The sequence below is a fragment of the Vigna radiata genome, chromosome 4 (assembly GCF_000741045.1).
Source record: "Vigna radiata var. radiata cultivar VC1973A chromosome 4, Vradiata_ver6, whole genome shotgun sequence".
In the NCBI taxonomy this organism is placed as follows: domain Eukaryota; kingdom Viridiplantae; phylum Streptophyta; class Magnoliopsida; order Fabales; family Fabaceae; genus Vigna; species Vigna radiata.
Window position 1 is genome coordinate 5,648,870 of NC_028354.1, and position 22,992 is coordinate 5,671,861.

The 22,992-nt window shown below is 31.8% G+C and overlaps 3 protein-coding genes across 6 annotated transcripts; 2 read left to right on the top strand and 1 right to left on the bottom strand.

Annotated features, from left to right (window-relative positions):
- Positions 1-630: 630 nt before the first annotated feature.
- Positions 631-6,839, bottom strand: LOC106759433 (interactor of constitutive active ROPs 3). Of its 3 annotated transcripts, none has more exons than XM_022779677.1 (5): positions 6,659-6,839; positions 6,422-6,502; positions 4,769-4,802; positions 3,249-3,420; positions 631-2,590 (listed from the first exon to the last, which is right to left on the bottom strand). In XM_022779677.1, exons 3-5 carry the CDS (start codon positions 4,789-4,791, stop codon positions 935-937), a joined length of 1,851 nt encoding a protein of 616 aa, XP_022635398.1. In that variant the 5' UTR covers positions 4,792-4,802; positions 6,422-6,502; positions 6,659-6,839; the 3' UTR covers positions 631-934. The 3 variants fall into 3 exon arrangements, with proteins under 3 accessions (XP_022635398.1, XP_014498089.1, XP_014498088.1); XM_014642603.2 differs by having other exon boundaries at positions 632-2,590; positions 4,769-4,861; XM_014642602.2 differs by having other exon boundaries at positions 632-2,590; positions 4,769-4,875.
- A 3,969-nt stretch (positions 6,840-10,808) lies between these two features.
- Positions 10,809-14,317, top strand: LOC106758283 (tetraspanin-3). The gene is made up of 2 exons (XM_014641221.1): positions 10,809-11,321; positions 13,973-14,317. The coding sequence occupies exons 1-2, from the start codon at positions 10,809-10,811 to the stop codon at positions 14,315-14,317; spliced, it is 858 nt and encodes a 285-aa protein (XP_014496707.1).
- Positions 14,318-16,681: 2,364 nt separating this feature from the next.
- LOC106759224 (carbamoyl-phosphate synthase large chain, chloroplastic) lies at positions 16,682-21,398 on the top strand. Of its 2 annotated transcripts, XR_002667492.1 has the most exons (4): positions 16,682-18,141; positions 18,427-19,119; positions 19,425-20,992; positions 21,184-21,398. XR_002667492.1 is itself a non-coding variant. In XM_022779678.1 (3 exons), the coding sequence occupies exons 1-3, from the start codon at positions 16,849-16,851 to the stop codon at positions 20,934-20,936; spliced, it is 3,498 nt and encodes a 1,165-aa protein (XP_022635399.1). In that variant the 5' UTR covers positions 16,682-16,848; the 3' UTR covers positions 20,937-21,137. The 2 variants fall into 2 exon arrangements, 1 of the variants encoding a protein (XP_022635399.1); XM_022779678.1 differs by lacking the exon at positions 21,184-21,398 and having other exon boundaries at positions 19,425-21,137.
- The last annotated feature ends 1,594 nt before the right edge of the window (positions 21,399-22,992 follow it).

Consider the following 22,992-nt stretch of genomic DNA (forward strand, 5'->3'; position numbering starts at 1 on the left):
CTCAAAAGCTTGTTGTAAAAATCTTATTTCAAAAATTCTGTTCCAGATATTCTATACCAGAAATGTTATGGAAGATTAAAAAGGATAATGATACTTAGACAATATTTTTTTGACAATATTTGAACATCATTTACGTATTATTATATGATTGGTCTATAGTGGTGTTTATGATTATTATTATTGATTGTGGAGTAATTTTGGACCAATCACATAATGACACGTAGACGATGTTCAAATGTTGTAAAAAAAATGTTGTCTAAATATCATTATCCAATAAAAAAATAGGTAAATTGAATTTCACTTTTTCAAAGGGTAAAATAGCCATTGGAAAAATAATGGGGTGGGTGCAGTTAAAAGTTATGGAGGGGGAGAGAGAAAAAGCCCATAACAAAAGCTCAAAGACCCTCATTTTGAATCCTGGGTCTATGAAACATTGAGAATATCTTAATCTATACCTATGCATCCTTGCTTGATTACCTCTTAAAATTATATAAAAGAAGAGAATGCTTTTAGGTTCATCTACTTAGGTTATGCTTGAATAAAAATCGGAAAATATTTTTGTGAATTTTAGTATACATTTTTTAATTCCAACATACATAATTAAAAAAAAAAAATTGTCTTGAAGAGTACAAATATTGAGAATTTCCATGAAATGGAGAAGAAACAAACATTGAGACAGATTATCAAATCAATGCTTCCTGATTCTACCAAGTCACAAAGAAAATATAATTTCATGGATTTTCTAGATAGTGAAATGGTAGATCATATAAAAGGGCTTAACTAAATAAATAGAATACAAGGCAGAAGTAGTAGACCATGTTCACCAAACAAGGAGAAAGGTTGTGGTCAGACAAAATTGCATAACATAAACATTGCAGTAACATAAGATTACATTGCACTACAACATTAGAAAGTGGTATAAACCAAACAGTGACTATTTTTGAGGTTTCCTCCACAAGATCCCAATCTTCTTCAGCATGTTGCCATTTCTCTTGGTCTGAAAATCATCATCAAGTTCTTCACAGAAAGGTGAGTACTTATTCATCATAGAGTTATAGTTGTTGTCTAAAGACATTGATCTCTCAGTCAACTTCCCATTGTTCCCTGCTGAGAGCATAGCAGCAGCTGCTTCTGCAGCCTTCCTCCATTGATCAGACTGCACCTTCAATCTTCTCAGTTCAGCTTCTACTATTGAATTTGCTGCCTGAGACGCTTCCAGCTGCTCAGCCACCCTCTCCGCCTTTCGATTGCTCCTTTCTACATCTTCCATCAAAATACCAAGTTTCATAACAGCCTCACGTTCGGCAGCCTTAGCAACCTCAAGTTCTGCAGCAACTTCCTCCCCCACTTTACTACCGTGTCCAAACCTCTTACTGAGCTCCAACTTCAGCATTTCATTCTCTTCTGATATGTTTTGCAATGTTGTTTCCTTGTCCATTAGATCACCCTTTAACTCAGCCACACATTCATCTAGTTTTCGAAGCTCCTTTTTAAGTTCAAGCTCTCTTTGGGATGAATTTCTCTTTTGAAGCTGCAAATTCAACTTCTCATTCTCCTCCACAATGCCCTGCAACTCAGTTTCCTTATCCAATAGATTAGCCTTCAAATGTTCAATATCAGCATTCTTTCTTTTCAATTCTACCTCTAGCTCGGATTCCCTCTGGCTTGATTCTGATTTTATCTGCTCAATCAACTCATAGGCTTTCCTGAGCTTCACTGAACACTGAATATGTTCTTCCAGGTGCTTAGTCTCATCATCAGTCTCTATGGCAGACCTCAAAGAATAAATTTCTTCTTCAGTGTGATTAAGATCCTCACCCTTTTGTGATATCTCAGCTTTCAGCTCCATGTTCCCATCATCTGCAACATTTAAAGAATGGTTGCCTTTGTTACTAATGAGGCCAAACTCAAGTTTACTGACTAGTGTCTCAAGTGTGTCCACACGTGTTCTAGATTGGTCTAATTCTGAAGCAGCAGAGTTGTAGCCATGCACAGCTTTTGCAGCATCAGCTCTTAGGAACTCAACAGTTCTTTTTGCAGCTTCAAGTTGTCGCAAAGTCTCGTTGACCAAAGCTTGTGCCTGACCTGACTCTTTAGAATCCCTGAGTTGATTTTTCATGTTCTCCACAAGGGAAAGTGATTCTGCCAAGTTATCCTTCAAGTTCAGTAATTCCACGTCCGATGATTCTGCAATTTGGGTGTGTGCATTCTCACAATTAGCTACCAATTCAAGTTGAACCTTGAGCTGCTGAATTTCATCGATAGCAGAGGTCAGTGCCGAAGTGTTGTCTGAGAGCTTCTGTTGGGCAGCCTTGAGTTCCGATTGCCACGCCTTATCATGCTCTTCTATAGTTTTCTGGAGCTCAATAACACGAGCCTGTTCAGTAGCAGAGAACTTCAGAAGTTGCTGTTGAGATTCTTCAAGCTCCACAGATACGGCAAATAGTTGTTTCTTGGACTCTTCTGCATCTTGCTGAGCTTGCTTCTTGGATGAGTCAGACAAACTGAGCTGGTTCCTCACAACCTTCAAATCCTCTTTGAGTTGAGAAATCTGAGATTCTAATTCAGATATTCTGCTTGGACGCTTCCTCTAAAACATCAATAGATTATATTTATGAGGAATTGTATAAAACAACAAGGATTAGAAAAACCTACGCCAACAAAATAACCAAACAAAAGAGACCCAGAAGCAACCTAATCTTTCACAAGGCTTGAATATACAATGCCACCAAATATAGTATATAGAACCAATGACAAGTTATTGCATGGCAGTGAAGTAGCTTATTCTACCAACTCAATTTATTTGAATGCATCAGATGCTAGAGAACAGAATCCTTCAAAAAGACGACTTTAATATCTTATCTAACAGATAACGTGCATTTGTACAGGAATTGAGTGCCCACATCATTTAGACGCCCCATTATTACGTTCTCATTAGCTATACCAGTACATTGTCCAAGAATATCAATAAAAATTAGTAGAATTAAACCCTTCAACTAATTAGACAGCAGTTAATACCGCCTTTCCAAAAAGCAAGGCTTGAAAAATATAAACATAATCATAACAACATCCGACAATTTAGGCAAAAAAACAAAAGCGCTTTAAGTAAGCATAAAGCTAAATTTTTAATTAAAGATAAAGAAAGAAACTAAAAACAGATTTTCCGTGCCTTCTACCTTCTCACAAAAGCACTTTCTAATAAAAAAGAACATTGATTTTGTTACACAAACAAAAGAAGTGTCACCTACCTCTGGAGCTGGACTTCTGGGTGATCTGCGCTCAGTGACTTTAGGACTTCTATGATCCTTTGAAGTTTTGTGAGCTTGGTTTGATGAAGATGCAGTATCTAGCGTGGCAGGCCTGAGTTGGCGTCCACCACCACGAGGGGACACTTTCTGAGGCACTTCAGAGGAGCTACTTCTGAAATCATAAAATCTAAGCGTTATGAATTATCATGTTAGCCAAAAAGTTGCATTGGTATGTGGAAACGCGCATCTCTGAACTCTAGCAATAAAGACCAGCAATAAACACTTTGCCATATAAATCAAAACCAATTTCTTTAAATCAAAGGAAAATCTGAACTTGGTAGTTGCTAACACGTTACAGAGTTCCTTTATGTGGTTTGAACATAGAGTACGGTGGATGCTACTAAACCCAAACCATTAGACAGATTTAAACAGACAAGTAGCTAAGTTAAATACATTTACTTTTGCTGTAATGAGTAATTGAGTAATAAATACGTGAGTAGTACTGCTTAAAGTTATGATCAAGTCTTGTCAGAAGTAACGTAAATGTCATTAACCGTATAATTAATTAATTAATTCAACTTCAAAATTAAAACTTTCTCCAAGCATTGACATCCGTATTATGATTATTGATTTACATGGTAAAAATATTTCAAATTTGAACTTTAAAACATTTACATATCTATCGTCAAACATTTACCATCGTACAATCAATGATAATTAGCGACTGGACTGTCTGATGCTTTTTCCTCCATCCAAGAAAATACGATAAAGTTGATACATAAAACATTATAGCCATTTGAAATAGAGACTGTTGCAGCGAAATCAATTCCATTTAGAAAAACTAAAACTTTTGTGCGCACAATATTAATGATTATAATTATAATTGTAACTGGGAATAAAAGCCCCGGGTCCAATCTTCAATTCCGCAGTTAACGCCGCCTATGTAAAACGCACTTGATCAACAAATCATCAGTCTTTTGAAAAAAATGACAATTAAACTGTCAGCGACAAAAGCCCAACAAACATATGTAACGTCAGAAACATGTGCTTTATGTTAAGGAATAAAATTAAACAAAAAAAAGACAAGCATCAAAATTTAAGATTCTTACTACCGAGATTGCAGAATATTTCAACACCATAGCCAATAGCTCGATATGCAAATGACACGAACTATGCGAGGAAATTTGTAAAAGTGGGGAGAGTTAAAAGTTGAATCGAAGAGGAGAAATTGTGAATAGATCAAAAACATTTGCTTGAGGTGGTGCTAGGTTAGTAACCATGTGTGAACTTTTAACTATACCCGTCAATTGGAACAGAGTTATATACAGTTTATGCATTAAAGCTTTACATCCATGAGCACATTATGTTCCAAATATAGTAGTTGACATTTGAATTTGAAAGTATGAGAATTGAGAAATGAGAACATAATTTAAGGTGCACAAACCCGTTGATTTAGCCTTATCATAGCATTTAAACATTCCAATATAATTTTGAACTAAGAATAGAAAATTGAAGCTTACCTTGTCTTTGGGGTCTGCTGCATGGCTTAACTGCCTTGTGTTCCAGGAAAGTAAAAGGGGTTAATAATTAGGACCTTGCTACTTGAATGCTCCCTGACCCACAAGGACTATAACAGTTCAGAGAAATATCATTAACTGAGGGAATCCAATGTGAAGGTCAATGAAGTTGGGGAAAAATAAATAGGTTCATGCAGGATGAATGCACTCCTAATCATCATCACATATCAAACCATAAATGCACAACAATTGCATCCACCAAATTTCACTTTATTTCATTTCCAAAAGTTACTCCTTTACTACTCCCTTTTAGACGTACCTGAAGAAAGTATATCTAAAATTGAAGACATCACTTAAAAAAAATACTATCAGGGCAGAGATTCTGGGCAGCATTGTAAAAAGATGAAATGAAAATTACAAGAGTTTTGGCACTTGAAATAATTGTATGGATGAAGTCCTTAAAAAACTGCTACTGGCATATTAGGGTGAAATGTGTAGAATTCACTTTGCATTGTTGGATAAACATGTTATGCATCCATTTAGTTACAGAAAAATAACCCACAAAACCAGTCTTACCTGTGTAATTTGATATCGTAATCACGCTCTAAAAGACAAAAGTATCTTTTTATTAGCTGATGATATGAATGAATAGAACTTTGTGTCAAAAAATCCCAGAGAATATTTAAGAGGCACGTTCTACTGATAGGACAACCCATTAAAGACACGTCCAAATCTTCATCTGGTAAATGACTAAGATACCCACTTTACCCATTTATGTGAGTAATCACAATCATGTGCTGTGGGCTTTTTTGTAATTGCAATAAAAAAAATATTATTAACTTCCATTTAGCCGTGAAAGAAGGGCATTCACAGTGGCCATCCAATGACTTACACATTGACATTTCCCCATAATATTTTCAATGAGGAAGGAAATAGACATGAACATAATCGTAAATACAAAAGATAGACATGATGATAATATAGATGAGGGTTTCTCATAACAATTTGATATGTGTGCTTGGTGGACAACGAGCTTTGAACACGGAGACACCAAAGTAGGAAAAGGGGAAAAATCACTTCATGAAAAGGACTTTCGTTTATTTAGAACAAAGGAATCAAATCTTGATAATAAACGAGAAAGAATTGGCAACAAAAATAGGTAATGGAAGATTCATCTTTTGAAATTAAAAATGGAAGTGAAGGAAGTTCTATTTATTAAGCATACCGAAAAAGAAGAAACGAGCACTGAATTAACTAACAAAGAAAGAAGCACAAAAAATAACATGGTGGAACCAATCCAACTCTTTTAACACTACAATCTCACATTTCAAAATGAAAAGAAACAAGATTTCACTATCTATTGTACTGTTCAAAACACAATATGTACTCAAATTCGAAAATTATGTGCTAAATCATAAAGCAACGAAACCTTGAAACTCCTAAACTTTGAAACAGAGAACCGCGTCAATGCCACTTTTAATATTAGCGTAACTTTCAAATTAAATAAATTGTGTAGCAGTCTAAAGTGAAAAAAAGGGGTCAAAAAAGAAACGCATAAACATCATCAACTACTTTTTATTTTTTCCAGAAATTAAAGAAAAATATTTCACATTCCTAATAAGAACAGGGAGTAGGAGATGATGAACAACTTAGAACCTGAGTTATAAGGAACGTAATAAATCACACTGATGAAGGATGAGATCTTGTTTTCTGGGGTGAGTTACAGTGGCCATTAACCTGAACAAGAAGCAATTAGCAAGATAATGATTATGCAGTTATATGAATATAACTATAATAATAAACACTCTCAGAACTTTCATGGGTTTTCCTGAATAGAAAAAGGACAATGCAGAAGAAGAAACCGACATAACAAGTTGGGTGACAGATTCATACCGCGAGTGAGAACCTGTGAACATATTAACTGAACGAATGAATTTCTGTTGAGTGAGCGAATGAATCTGGCACTGGTTTTTTTGTGTTTGTTGTTAGCAACAAGAAGGAGCAGTGTTAAGGTGAAGAAGAGAAACGTGAATGGGTGTGAGAGGGGGAAAGAATAGTCTTTAGACTATAACACAACGTAACACATATATATTTGTCCTTTCACAAGGTTAATTGCTTTCAACAGTACTTTCTCATTTTCTCTACAAATTTCTTTTATTGTACTAAGTTTCTTGACTATAAATTAAGGAATTCGATCTCTCTCCTTATAAGTATATTGGACTGTTAAAATATTTTTGTAAATAATTTGATAATAAATATAATATTATTTTCTAAAATACTTAATATTTTTTACATTCATGTGATATCATCTTTTTATACTTTTTATTCTCTTCATTCTTAAAAAAAATAAAATTTTACATTTTTATAACTATTTTACTTTTATATTTTGTGTCAAAATAAATGTAAAAGTATGTCATAATATCATCGTTTCTTTCGTTATGAATCATGATATGTTAACAATTTTTTCACAATAAATTATATATCACTATTTTATTAATTTGTATATTTAAAATGGACTAATCACGAACTAACTACTACGTAAACCATTATAAAAAAATTGTTAAAAAGTTATTATTGTTTTTACAAGCCTATACAAACATATTGGTGCGGGTGTCTTTAATATAGTATTAAAAATGACTATATTGTAATATATATATATATATATATATATATATATATATATATATAATTTTAATTTTATAAATGGATTGATTAAATCACGTTTATTATTTCTTGCTCACAATCAAAGGAAAATATTCTTATATTTTTATCATTCTATCAGATCGTTATTATTGGTATTATTATCATCGTTTTTATTATCATTGTATTATAAAAAAATATTATAGAATGACATATCTTTATATTTATTTAACATATAAGTAAAGTAGTTAAAAAAATTAATTTTTGTATTTAAAAAAATAGAATAAAATATATGAAAAATTAGTATCAAATAAATATAAATATTTTATGTGTGTTAAAGTATTATTTTTTTAAAAAAACACTTGTTCTAAATTCACTTTTCAAAATACATTTTGTGTTTTTGAGGTATAGGAGTATGTAAAAAAACTCGTTCTCAAATATATAAGATGTGTTTTAAAAAGTTTATTCCGAAATTTTTATTCCAAAACATTTATTTCATAATGCATTTAATATATTTTAGAAATTTTATTCCAGAAATTTTCTTTCGAAAATTATGTTTCAGAAATTCTGAAAAAACTTGTTCTTGGAGGAAAAAGTGGTTATTTAGAAAATCAGACACACAAAAATTGTGGGGGTGAAAAAAGTAAAATTCTTAAAATAACTCACAAAATTGTACAAGGATACTAACTATATTGTGGCATTTTCAAACAAGTTATTATTTATGGGATATTTTGTAATTTCAATAATTCTTTTGTCAAATCCCTTTTCATATTTGTTTTTTTGAATCTTCTAATCTTTCAATAATTCTTTTGTAAATGATAAAAAAAAAAGAGAGTAAAACAATGTCGTCACTGAAAATGGAAGTTGAGTTTATTCAAACACAAACGGTTGACACTATAACGAGTCAAAGTTTCATTATTGGTAATTTATAAATTAAATAAGCTGCTTGTTGTTATTTAACAAGTCAAATAAAATTCTGTCAACTATTAGTTGTTACGAGGTTTTTGTCAATTGACTTCGTAAAAAGAATGTTCCAACCAAAATATATAACTGTACAATTTAATTTTTTATATTTTATTTATGTTAATAGAGTCTCTCAAATATCTCAATTTTATTATTTATATCCTTTATAATTAAAATTTTATACTTTTCATATTTAAAAAACTTAACTAATATAGTTAAAACTTGAGAAATTAAAATTACACATTTACGCGTCTAAAACAATAAAAAAACGAAATTAAACCTTAAATATATGTTTTATTGAATTTTGTGGAGATATTTTGGAGGAAAAGGTCTACTTCATACTAAAATATAAGTTTATGCAAAATCATTTTATATTTTCAATTGAACACGAACTATCGTGTGGAAAATATATATTTATTGTCTCTTAATCATACTATTATATCAATAATCTATAATTAAATAATAATATAAAACTGTTCTACAAATATCAGTATTTTATAATAATACACATTCTCTTACTGTTGTAATTAATAATTGCAATCAATTACTATTCATTTTTTTATTTGTTAGTCATACTGTCGAATTATAAATACTACAAAATGATCACTTTCATTTGAATTTGTCCATCGTTTACAAGTATATACCTACTGGAAGGAGCTTTTATTTATTTTTTTCTATAGTAAATACACAATATATATATATATATATATATATATATATATATATATATATATATATATATATATATATATGTGTGGAGTTTGTTAACACGCGGACACCTGTTTTTCAGTTGGTACGTTTTAACAATGTGTACCGAATTATAGTAGACAAAAATACCTTCAATTATCATGGATTCTAAGTTTTAAGGTGAAGGATATTTAAATAATTTTCATTTTCAAAACTAAAAAAAAAAAAAAAAGAAACCCTTCTCAACCCTTTCTCTTTCATCTCTCACTCCAACATTTTCTTTGTCATCTCTCTCACTTCAATATTTTCTCTATCATGAAACCCTTTGTCATCAGAGACATTTTCTCTCTCATCTCAACATTTTCTCTGTCATCACTCCAACATTTTTTCTCTTATCTCAACCCAATGGAAGATGGTGATGGTAATTTGAATCATAGATATTTTTTAAAAATTGGAAAAGTTTACTCTTTTATAATCATTTTATATTTATTAATGTGTGTAAAATGAATATAAACTTTGTCACTTTATGTTACTCTTTCCAAATCTCAAAGNTAAAAAATGATTTTACTGTTTTTTATCTTGCACAGTGGTTAAAGTTTATTCTAAACGTCTGCAAAAGTTGATTGAGTGATAAAAAGGGGACATAAAGAAATTAAAGAAATAAGTATAGAAGAGCTCCCTAGGATCCCTAGGAGTACAATTCTTTCAATTCTAGGTTGTAATCTTACATCATGTATCGCATACCAATAGAGAAAGGAAAAAGAAACCCTTTGTGTAAATGGAAAAGTACAATAGAGGGAAATATTTTGTTCTTTAAAAATATAATGAAATGTGGTGTAGATGTGTAAATAATGTATGAAAATTTAATTGATTTATGAAGGTTTTATTTACATCATTTAATTTAAAAATGAAATTTAATAATAAGAAGAAGGGAAAATGTATAACACATCCTCCAAATGAACGAACAGAGTAAGAGCAACAAATTACGATGTCACGGGTTGTTGTGTGTGGCTGAGGGAGAGTATGGAGACGAGAGAGAAACAAATTGGATAAGTGAGGAAGGCGGATTAGGGCGGATTAGGGTTAGGCAAGGGTTTCTGACAACAATAGAGATGACAGAGAAAATGTTGGAGTGAGAGAGATGAAAGAGAAAGTGTTAAGAGGAATGAGGGAGGTGAGTAAGGGTTTGAGGTTTTTTTTTTTTTTAGTTTTTTGAGAATGAAAATTATTTAAATATCCTTGACCTTAAAACTTAGAATCCATAATTAATAAGGGTATTTTTGTTTACTATAATCCGATACACATTGTTAAAACGTACGCGTATTAACAAACCCCATATATATATATATATATATATATTTGTTTATTTATAGATAGATGGATATATTAGGAAGGAAAAAGTGAAAGATAAATAAATGTACAAGGATTTCAATATTCTGTTTGCCACTCTAAATGGTATTTAACGAGCAACGAATAAAAGAGTGAATATATTTTTTCCTGTTATGAATTTAAGATTTAAAATAGCATATGTTTCATTAAATAAATATTTCACTAGATGTATATCGAGTCAATGTATATAATATCGTGAAAAAAAAATTAAGAAGCCGTTTACCATTATAATTACAGGTCAAGGAGTAATTAAGAAATGTTTGTGGTTGTTAATAACTATACATGAGAACATGAAACATATATAAGTGGAAGAGACGCATAAAAAAAGTGAAGAAAATTAGAGAAGAAAAAAAAAAGGTGAAATATGAGAAGAAGCAACAACTTGATAGGTTTACTAAACTTCATTACTCTGGTGTTGTCAGTTCCAGTTCTGGGAGGTGGGATATGGCTGGCCACCAGATCCAACGGCACAGAATGCCTGAAGTTTCTTCTGTTGCCGTTGATCATCATAGCAGTGAGCATCATGGTGACTTCCTTGGCCGGTTTAACCGGTGCCTGTTACCGAAACCTGTTGCTGATGAGGCTCTACCTGGTGGCCATGATCCTCATAATGCTGGTGTTCCTCGGATTCATCATCTTTGCATATGCTGTAACGGATAAGGGTTCGGGGAGGGAGACAGAGAAGCGCGCTTACTTGGAGTATTACCTGGAGGATTACGAGGGTTGGTTGAAGGAACGCGTGGAAAGTGACGAATACTGGACAAAAGTTAGCTCTTGTGTTAAGGAATCTAAGCTTTGTCGGAAACTTGGGAGAACCATTAATGGAGTGCCTGAATCTGCTGAAACCTTCTACTTAAGAAATCTTTCTCCTATTCAGGTTTCTTCTTCTTCATTTTCGAACATATTAACGTAGTTTATTTATTTTTTATTATTTTTGTTTATAAAGCTATAATTCAAATTAAGTAGACGTGTGAAAATGGTTCACGAAATAATTACTCAAGGAATTAATTCAACTCGATTAACTTGATTAACTAAATTTGAATTCAATCATCTTATTATTGATTTATTTAATTATAAATTTTTTTCGATAAAATAAAGTATAATTTTTTTCTAATTGAAATTTATATAAAATTTAATTAAAACGAGGTTAAAGTACAATTTTAATCTAAACTCCTAAAAATATAATATAATACAAATACATTTAAAGAAGTGAGAGTATTTAAGATATTTATTTTTTGGGTTAAATATGTTTTTAGTTTCTATAGTTTTGGGTGATTTTGATTTAGTCTCTCTTTCAAACTAAGGTTCAATTTAGTTCTTCAACTTTATAAAACTCTGGTTTCAGTCCTTTTTACCAAATTTTTTTAATTTTATTTGCTGTTTCAAACATGTTTCATTATAACATTTGGATTGTTTACACTGTTTAACACATTTTTGGTGTTTGAAAGAGCAAGTTAAAAAAAATTTAGTGTTTGAAAGAGCAACTTAAATCCTTAATAGATCAAGTTGATTTTTAACTTATTTTGAAAACTCTAAATAAAAAGGGTATTTGAGTCTATTTCAATCTCTTAAAGTTTTTTTTTTCTATTTACAAAATATATATTTTGTGAACAATAAAAAAATAATTTGCCTTCATTTCTAGGTATGCTATTTTAATGAATGTAAATATAAAAAATTAAAATGGTTAAATAAAAAACTATCTCAATTTGGACAACATGATTAAAGATTAAGTCATATTGGGCGTCACTTCGGAAGATTAATTAAATTGTGTCATTTACCGATATTTTTAAATACCGCATAAAAACACCTTAAATAAAGATTATTTTTTCGTATATACTTTGAACCAGTCTATATTATCATTAACCACCTTCTACAACATGTTAAATTAAAATTCCAATTCATTTGACGTTTGAACTTGATCAGACTCTTAGATTCAGCGGATTTAAGAAATATGAAATTTAGAAGATTTTTTTTTTCTATTTTCTTTAGTCAATGCTATTTATTAGTTAAAATTAGTTTTTTACTTTAATATTTCAGAATATTAAAATGTAGATTAAATTTTAATTGTTAAACAATACCTAAAAATTATTAATTTTTCTCCATTTAAGTAATGGAATAAAAAAACATTTAAAATTTTGAAGCATGTAACATTTGATCTCAACTGGAAAATGAAGCCTGTGTCTTGTTTGAGTTGGGCTCTTGGGCCGTGGGCCACCTTCGAATTTCTAAAATTGCTTTTATAACTGTCTTTTCTAAAAGACAACACTTTTTTCTTAAGAATATAATAATCGAATATGTGTATTTTCGATTGTTAGAGTCAATTAGTTTTTGCTCTCAGAAATTTGTTAAAAATCATTTTAAAATAAATAGTTTTGTCTGGATAGAAATACTCTTACATAGTAAATCATAAAAAGGACACGTACAAGTTGGAAGAGAGGAAAACAATATTATTTTGAACGAGGAAAAAGAAAAATATATTTGACATATAAACTTTTTACATTTATTTAACATTTATTTTTTATTTTCTTTTTTTTAAAAAAATACAAAATTTTATATTTTATAATTATTTTATTGTTATATTTTATATTAAACGAAGGTAAAAGTATGTGACAATTGTAGTAAAAAATGCTTACAAAACTCAAATCGCAATTTTCTGAGGTGTGTAGATCACTGTCCGATTTATCCACGGTGTATTGTACAAGTTTTTCAGAATACAACAAGAATTTCTCGAAAGTATTGAAAGATCACAAAACTAGCAAGAAATTCTAATAGAGTTTATATCCGAGAATAATTTTTGAAAAGGAAAAGAAAGAAAAAGGAATGATTTTAGATGTGTTTTAGAATAAAGTAAGAATTTTCTATTTATAGAGTTAAAAAAAGATAAAATTAATAAAAAATATTAAATAATAAATAATTTGACTCTTGCCGCACTTAAAATTTTGACTGTTAATAAAAATATTAACTATGCAAAATATTCTTTTGCAACAACGTATCATTATTACAATAATAATCTCGTTAAAAAAAACTAAGAAAATCTTAAATATTATTTTAGTATACGATTTAATGCTGACAAAAGTGAGTTTATGATGGCTCAACAACATCACTATATAGTTGTTGGCAGTCTTCCTCACAAAATTTTCCAGCTTTTATAATGAATTGACAAATTTCCTACCATATCATCTCACCATTCTCTTGCTTTAATTGGTAGACAAAGTCACGCCAATTTTTTTGGGATATTAATCATTCTATTATTTAATTTTCTTTTTACCAAATTTACTTTTATTTATTATTCAAAATTTTGCATTGAACGAATATATTCAAAATTATGCATTGACTATATATAAAATCAATTTATAAAATAGATATAAATTTATTTTATCTTATAAACCGATTTTATAAGAATTAGAACTTAATATTTTGTGGAAAAATGATATTTTAATATTATTTTTTCACACTATTTTGACATTGCACACGTATCTGATTAGACGATTTCAAATTAAAAAAGTTTAGGTTTGTGTTTGATTGAAGTCTGGATGTTGCAAGCCCCCGACAGAATGTGGTTACAGATATGAGAACGAGACAGTGTGGAGCTCAGAAGGAGTTGTGGGAAGCAACAAGACAGATTGCAGAAATTGGAGCAATGACCAAAGCGTGCTGTGCTACGACTGTGACTCATGCAAAGCTGGTGTGCTGGCTACACTCAAGAAAACTTGGAGAAGGGTCTCTGTTATCAATATCCTTGTCTTACTTTTCCTTTTCCTTATTTACATAGTTGCTTATGCAGCCTACAAGAACAACCGCAGAATAGATAACTGTCAACCCTGCGGTGAAACAAAGATCATCAAGTTACAACCTAGTACATTCTTATGTTAATGTTTGCTGTTCTTTCCTTAAACCTTTTATGTACCTTTTATTGAATTCTGTCCCACTGCATTTTGTAATTTGCTGAAATTAAGGACCAATACATATGTGTTTTGTATTAAAGAATAGTGAGAAGATAATCTTAAACTTTATTAATAAAAGAATATTAATTTAGTATCTGAATAATATTTTAGAAAAGCAGCTAAGTTAATGATAATTATGTTAATTGAATATGTTTTGATCAAAGTCTGCTGATTAACGCATAATTTATCTTTATTCTAATATACCTAAACTTTTCTATATTTGTAATTTTAGTTCGAACAATGCATAAACAAACAATGCGTAAAAGAGACCAGTGGTCCAAAACAGTAATATATGTTTTTCAGATAAATATTAAAATTTACCAAACCTTTTGTACTTTATCAAAGGGATGTATCAAGACAGTTAATTTATTTTAGAATAACTAACAAAATCATATTTTGATTTTTTTATTTTTTTAAAAGCAATAATACTATGATACACTTTTACGTTTATTTGATATAAAATATAAGGATAAAATGATCTTAAAAATATAAAATTTTATAATTTTTTAAGAAAAAAAAATAAGGAGTAAAAATAGTATTAATTGAATATAAAAATTTAAGTGTGTGAAAGTATTTCTTTTTAACGAAACACTGATGTTCTGTATTTTAAATAAAAACAAATCTCGAAAAGAAATAACTTACATACATAACTTCTTTACTAATGTAATTTTACTCTTTGATAAAACAGTATTTATTTATTTAACAAAATAATACTTAAACAATTTTTTTTATTTAAAAATAACTAAATATTTAAAAAAATAACAATCACATACTTTTTTTTACATTAATTTTAAAAAAATATTATTTTAACAACTTTTAATATCAATCTTAAGAAGTTATATATAATTTAAAAATTATATTACTTTAACATATTAAAATGTTAGTGAAGTGTTTTTTTGATATGGTATATATAAAAATATTAAAAGTAGTGAACATTTAAAAATGTTTGATCGTATTATGTTGGATTTTCTGATTAAAAAAAATCACGTGTGTCCAAAATCACGTATTAGGTATCGGTGTGTCCAAAATCAGACTTAATTGAACAAATCACGTGAGAAAGAGTAATTATGGGAGGAAACACTTCAAAATTCAAACATTTGACAAAAATGTGATTTGCATCTTTGACTTAATTTTTTCTACACTACTGCTGGAGTAATCAGAAGAAAATTATTTAGGATACTTCAAAATTCTTCTTTTTTTTTTCCTATCCAAATTCAACATTGGTTTTGTTAAACTATATAAAACTACATGTCCAATCTCAATAAAATAAGTAGTTAGTTTTGAATAAAAAAAATTATTTTAACATATTTAAAAACGTTAAATATATTTTTAATCTTCAATTTAGATACGAAATTAATTTTTATTTTATTTTAAATTCTCATATATTTTAGTTTTCAAATTTTAAAAATTAAATGATATAATTATTTTAACTTATTTAAAAAAAATTAACTAATATTTAAGTTGAAATATGTAAGAGAAATAAACAACTTAAACATCGGTCTATAACATAATTTAAAACAATATTATCAAATTAAAATAATTATAATTTTTCCTAAAAATTTGAATATTAAAATTTAAATTAGAATAGATTTTAACTTTATTTTAAAATTTAAAAACTAAAAATATATTTAATTTTTTAAATATTAAAATTAATATAGTTTAAAATAATGATTACTTCAATTTTAACCTCATAAATCTGATTCTAAAATTATTGTAAGTTCTTAGTTTTATTTGTGAAAATTATTTATATATAATATATTGTTTTAAAAAGGGTAAAAGAGTATAGAATAAGGGGAAAAGAAAATTTGTTTGTGGAGGCTGCATTTCCTTGAAAAATGATATTTTAACACCATTTTTTGACACCATTTTGACACTGAACACGTGTCAAAATGTGGTTGGACGATTTCAAATTAAAAAAAAAAACTTTGGTTTTTTTCTTCCAAATATACTCCTGTCTCGACTTTTTTAATTTAAAATCGTCCAATCATATTTTGACACGTGTGCAGTGTCAAAATGGTGTCAAAAAATAATGTTAAAATATCATTTTCCCATTTACTTTTAGTGGGACAAGGTGAGTTAAAATAAAATAATTCACATAGATATTTTATTCTTTAACTTTTATTAAATTTTAATAACTTTTAAATAGATACAAATCTTGATCTAAAAATAAATAATAAAATATTAACTAACTTTATTTAATCTTTATTAAAATAAAACTAAATATTACTAAACCTAAGTTTAATAAAATAATAAAGTGAACAAGTAGTGCTACAAAACAAAAAAAGAAAAAAAGATAATAATTTGATGTGATTCTCCTTTTGTATTGGGGGCGAACCCTACAGAGCCATTTGAGAAAGGTGACGGGGACGGAGGAGCATCTTCCACCCATAAAAAAGAACACTGAAACCCTAAACCGACTCAGTTACCGTTACAGTTACAGTTTCAGTTTCTTCTCCCACAATGCCAATGGCCTATTGCATATCTCACTTCCCCAAGCTTCCGCTCCTCCCTTCTCTGCCACACTCCCCGTCGCGTTCCTCCGCTCTCCTCCCATCGACGAAACCTCTGCCACAAAACCACGCCGTTCCCAAAACCCTACGCGCATGCCCCTCATCCCGCGTCAAACCAACGCTTCCGGTTCGATGCTCAAACGTCGCCGTTGCGGAACCCGCCTCCAAAGTCGGGAAGCGAACCGATATCAAGAAGATCCTAATTCTCGGCGCGGGTCCCATCGTAATCGGCCAAGCGTGCGAGTTCGACTACTCCGGGACCCAAGCGTGTAAAGCCTTGCGCGAAGAAGGTTACGAAGTGGTTCTCATAAACTCCAATCCTGCCACAATCATGACTGATCCTGAAACCGCCGACCGCACCTACATCACTCCCATGACGCCGGAGCTCGTCGAGAGAGTTCTCGAGTCCGAGCGCCCCGACGCGCTCCTCCCCACCATGGGCGGCCAGACCGCACTCAACCTTGCCGTGGCCCTCTCCGAGAGCGGCGCGCTCGAGAAATACGGCGTTGAACTCATCGGCGCGAAGCTCGAGGCAATCAAGAAGGCTGAGGATAGAGAGCTCTTCAAACAGGCTATGAAGAACATAGGAATTAAGACCCCTCCATCCGGCATTGGCACCACGCTTGAGGAGTGCCTCAGCATCGCCAACGAAATCGGAGAGTACCCGCTCATCGTGCGGCCGGCGTTCACCCTCGGTGGCACCGGCGGCGGAATCGCGTACAACCGTGAGGATTTGTTGGAGATTTGCAAGGCTGGGCTTGCTGCTAGTTTGACCACCCAGGTTTTGATTGAGAAGTCTTTGCTGGGGTGGAAGGAGTATGAGCTTGAGGTTATGAGGGATTTGGCTGACAACGTTGTTATCATTTGTTCCATTGAGAATATTGATCCAATGGGGGTTCACACTGGCGATTCTATTACGGTTGCTCCGGCACAGACTCTGACGGATAAGGAGTACCAGCGGTTGAGGGATTATTCAATTGCTATAATTAGAGAGATCGGAGTGGAGTGCGGAGGGTCTAATGTGCAATTTGCCGTTAATCCTGAGGATGGTGAGGTGATGGTCATTGAGATGAACCCCAGAGTTTCCAGGTCTTCAGCTTTGGCGTCTAAGGCTACTGGGTTTCCCATTGCGAAAATGGCGGCGAAGTTGTCTGTGGGGTATTCTTTGGATCAAATTCCTAATGATATTACAAAGAAGACACCTGCCAGCTTTGAGCCATCTATTGATTACGTCGTTACTAAGGTAAACAACTTGGTAGTTGGTGTGGCCATCATCAAATATAAATATGCACCAATGTGGCTTGGCCGTATGCCTTTTTATTTTAAATTCTATTCAGGTGATGAGTCAACTGCTCATATAATTAACATTTGTCGAGTTTATAATATTTAACATTAATGTTATGGAGCAGGACATTTGAATATATACTCAATGTGTCAATGACAATATATAATTTCAAATTTGTATTTTGTTTGCAACATTTTTGGAAACAAATTGGATTTACTTTTGTTACGTGATTTTGTGGTGCAGATTCCTCGGTTTGCTTTTGAGAAGTTTCCTGGTTCTCAGCCAATATTGACGACACAGATGAAATCAGTTGGAGAGGCAATGGCAGTAGGGAGAACCTTCCAAGAGTCATTTCAAAAAGCAGTACGCTCTCTAGAATATGGATACGCAGGATGGGGGTGCTCCCAGGTGAAGGAGTTGAACTATGACTTGGAGCAATTGAAGTATAGCCTCCGAGTTCCTAACCCAGAGCGCATTCATGCCATCTATGCTGCAATGAAACGAGGGATGCACATTGATGAAATTTTTGAGCTGAGTTACATTGACAAGTGGTTTCTGACACAGCTCAAGGAGCTGGTCGACGTGGAAAGTTTCTTGCTGTCACACAATTTGTCTGATTTGACAAATGTTGATTTCTTTGAGGTGAAGAGAAGAGGGTTTAGTGATAAGCAGATAGCATTTGCAACTAAATCTAGTGAGAAAGAAGTACGCAATAGGCGATTGTCTCTGGGAGTTACTCCGGCATATAAGCGAGTTGATACATGTGCAGCAGAATTTGAGGCTAATACTCCTTATATGTATTCTTCTTATGATTTTGAATGTGAGTCGGCTCCCACTACAAGAAAGAAGGTCTTAATTTTGGGTGGAGGACCAAATAGAATTGGGCAAGGGATTGAGTTTGATTACTGTTGTTGTCATGCATCTTTTGCTCTTCAGGTTTGTTTTCTTGGCTTTTTTATTAATTGGATTAGATTCCAGGCCTTTTTGCTTTGAACAGTTTTGACTAGGGTGTGAATGGTGCTGATGCTGCTTTATATTGATCCAAATTCTGATATTCAGGCTTAATGATGAAATGTTGAGTTTAAAATTTAAATTGTGTCCCTGTCTTAGAGATCGGCTTGGTGTTTGCTTTAAAATCATTCAACCCGTCCATGTTTTGTTAACAGTTGAGCTATGTGATTATTTTGATTTTTGTGCAGTTGATACTATCTTAATTTATTTCGCTCTTGTCTATTTTGTAGGATGCAGGATACGAGACAATCATGGTGAACTCAAACCCAGAGACAGTCTCCACCGACTATGACACTAGTGATCGTCTATACTTTGAACCCTTGACTGTTGAAGATGTTTTGAACATTATTGATTTGGAAAGGCCTGATGGTATCATTGTACAATTTGGAGGTCAAACACCATTGAAGTTATCTCTCCCCTTACAACAATACCTAGATGAACAAAAGCCTGCATGTGCTAGTGGTGTTGGTTATGTACGTATTTGGGGAACATCTCCTGATTCCATAGATATTGCTGAGGACAGAGAGAGGTTCAATGTGATGCTTCATGATCTAAAGATTGAACACCCTAAAGGTGGAATAGCTAGGAGTGAAACTGATGCCCTTGCCATTGCAGCAGACATTGGATATCCAGTTGTTGTTCGCCCTTCTTATGTTTTGGGTGGCCGAGCAATGGAGATTGTGTATAGCGATGATAAACTGGTGACATACCTTGAAAATGCTGTTGAGGTGGATCCAGAACGCCCTGTATTAATTGACAAGTATTTGTCTGATGCCTGTGAGATTGATGTCGATGCACTGGCTGACTCACAAGGCAATGTGGTCATTGGTGGGATAATGGAGCACATTGAACAGGCTGGGATACATTCTGGTGACTCTGCCTGCTCTATTCCAACCAGAACTGTTCCATCAACTTGCTTAGAGACAATCAGGTCGTGGACAGTAAACCTGGCAAAGCAATTGAACGTATGCGGACTCATGAATTGTCAGTATGCAATAACTCCATCAGGGGATGTATTTTTGCTTGAGGCCAACCCTCGAGCTTCTCGTACAGTTCCATTTGTATCAAAAGCAATTGGCCATCCATTGGCTAAATATGCTTCCCTCGTCATGTCTGGAAAGACTCTCTATGATTTACAGTTTACAAAAGAGGTCATACCTAAATATGTGTCAGTCAAGGAAGCTGTTCTTCCTTTCTCAAAGTTCCCAGGCTGTGATGTGTTTTTAAGTCCCGAGATGCGAAGTACCGGTGAGGTTATGGGTATTGACCCTTCATATAATGTTGCATTTGCGAAGGCTCAAATTGCTGCTGGCCAGAAGCTACCACTTTCTGGTACTGTGTTCCTTAGCTTAAACGACTTAACAAAGCCACATCTTCAGAAGATAGCAAAGGCTTTCGTTGAGAACGGTTTTCGAATTGTTGCTACCAGTGGAACCGCTCATGTTCTTAAATTAGCTAATATCCCTGCGGAGCCAGTGCTGAAGTTGCACGAAGGGAGGCCTCATGCTGGTGACATGATAGCCAATGGAGACATTCAACTGATGGTGGTAACCAGCTCAGACGATGCACTTGATCGTATAGATGGTCTGGCCCTGAGAAGGATGGCTTTGGATTACAAGGTACCTATAGTGACAACAGTTAATGGAGCCCTGGCAACCGCTGAAGCAATACAGAGCTTGAAGGCCAACTCCATCAAAATGATCGCACTTCAGGACTTCATTGACGGTGAATTTAAAGACTGAGCAAGTTTTTGCGGACAGCGTCTTTTCTCTCGCAAATGGTTAGGCAATAGACACCAGTAAGCACCTGTGTTTTAACTCTGTATTTAGTACTACATTTCTGTGCCTTCGCAAGCTCAACTATTTCCTCTGTTTTCTGAGATAATAAATTAGACAGTATTCGGGATGTGGCGTCGTTTTAGACTGCTCTCCCTCACCAAAGCATATATATATCCATATCGTTAACTGGTTTAAACTTGGGCTATTGCAGCTTCACGTTAGACTGTACAACTTGCTAGATTTGGAAGTGCGGAAGAATTGCTATGGGGGATGCTTTCATTTGTAGAGTGAAAGTGTTAAAAATATCGAAAGTCATGTAGTCTGTGTCCTGACTCTTGATTTAAGGCAGTAGTGCTTTTGTGTAGAAGATTTTGTAGTATTTGGATTTTTTACAGCTTAATAATTATTCTCATTTTTAAAATCTCATTTTTAACTTTCACAGACCTATATGCTTAATTTGCAGAAGTACATGTCAAATTGGAGACACCATGGCTATTATTATCATACTTCAATTCAAAATTAAAGACACCAGGTGGTGCCTACATTCATTATACCTGCATCACACTACATATGAAGGTCATTAAGATGCTCATTATTCGAAAAGATCATTTCTTTTTGGGTCAGATATTAACCAAAGTATTACTATTACTACACTCAATTTTATAAGCTGACGAAAACTCACTCAATAACTGTGTATCGACATTCAACTGATTTCATCTTCAATGTCGATAAAAATTAGAAAATTGAGAAAACAGTGAGATTGGTCGGTGTGTGAATGACATGTACATATATCCGTTTGCTCCGAACAAATGCATAATAATGTTGTTGATTTTGATTTTTACGCTGTTGGTTCTAACTGCGCAATCCCTAATTTGGAAAAGCTTTCTAACTTTTCTCATTTACTAAAACAATTCATTTCATAAACTGTATTCACAATTAATATCAAATTAAAAATAGTTTGGACACATATTGTAGGCTTAATTAGCTTATTCATTTAAAGTTTATTATATTAATATTTAGTCTGATTGTGTGAAGACAATTTATATTATCAAAATGAATATAAATTTATTTTGTAGCGTTGAGATAAATATAAATTTACTTATTAAATTTTTAATGAATTTATATTTTTAATTGAGTTTCTATTATTATTTTAATTGAATATTCAAAATTTTAATACCTTTAAATTAAATATTTATATTCTACTATAACTTTCATGTAATTTTGGATTAATATTTATATACTAGTCTTGAAATTGATACTGAGTTTTGAAAAATTAAATTACTTCGATATTTTTGTTATAAATCAGCGTAATTTTGGATTAATATTTATATACTCGTCTTGAAATTGACACTAAGTTTTGAAAAATTAAATTACTTCGATATTTTTGTTATAAATCAGCGTAATTTTTATCATTGACATACTTATCAAAGAAAAAAAAATTAAAACATAATCCCCTTCGTTTTAAAATAAATTTTATCTATGACCAACTTTACTATTTGCCTTTTGCATTTTTGAATTACATCTTTCAATTTAAATTTTAACAATTTTTAATCCGGAGAATAAAGGTGCAGTTAACGAAAAACCAGAGGATCGAACGAATATTCTTGCAATAATGTTATAATTTTCATAATTATTAACTATCTCTTTAAGATTTGAAGTTCGTTTATATTGAATAATAAATTTAATGTATTTTAATTTTATTTAAAGTATCTAAGTGTTTTATGCATTCTTAATTATACAAAATTATTTAGATAATTGGATCGTGTTATATTAACTATAATTAATAATTTATGTATTTCTTTTAATTGTGTCATCTTTCTCAATACGTTTAAAATTATATTCACAATTTGTTTATACTTTATTTAAATTGTTACATGACAGCCTCTCGTTGGTTATTTTCTCACAACTTCAACATTAGCATTCCAAAGCATAACGCTGTATATTCTTGCAATAATAATAATGTTAAATGTAATAATTATTTTAAAAAATTATATTTATAACAGTTTTTTTTATCAATTGC

What these genes read in the sequence shown, in the direction of transcription:
- LOC106759224 (XM_022779678.1), top strand. Translation starts at nt 16,849, where the DNA reads ATGCCAATGGCCTATTGCATATCTCACTTCCCCAAGCTTCCGCTCCTC. An exon ending in TTGATTACGTCGTTACTAAG is followed by an intron (nt 18,142 to 18,426) that starts GTAAACAACTTG and finishes TTTGTGGTGCAG; the next exon opens with ATTCCTCGGTTTGCTTTTGA. An exon ending in ATGCATCTTTTGCTCTTCAG is followed by an intron (nt 19,120 to 19,424) that starts GTTTGTTTTCTT and finishes TCTATTTTGTAG; the next exon opens with GATGCAGGATACGAGACAAT.
- LOC106759433 (XM_022779677.1), bottom strand. Translation starts at nt 4,791, where the DNA reads ATGCAGCAGACCCCAAAGACAAG. An exon ending in CAGCAGACCCCAAAGACAAG is followed by an intron (nt 3,421 to 4,768) that starts GTAAGCTTCAAT and finishes TTATGATTTCAG; the next exon opens with AAGTAGCTCCTCTGAAGTGC. An exon ending in CCAGAAGTCCAGCTCCAGAG is followed by an intron (nt 2,591 to 3,248) that starts GTAGGTGACACT and finishes TTGATGTTTTAG; the next exon opens with AGGAAGCGTCCAAGCAGAAT.
- LOC106758283 (XM_014641221.1), top strand. Translation starts at nt 10,809, where the DNA reads ATGAGAAGAAGCAACAACTTGATAGGTTTACTAAACTTCATTACTCTG. An exon ending in GAAATCTTTCTCCTATTCAG is followed by an intron (nt 11,322 to 13,972) that starts GTTTCTTCTTCT and finishes GTTTGATTGAAG; the next exon opens with TCTGGATGTTGCAAGCCCCC.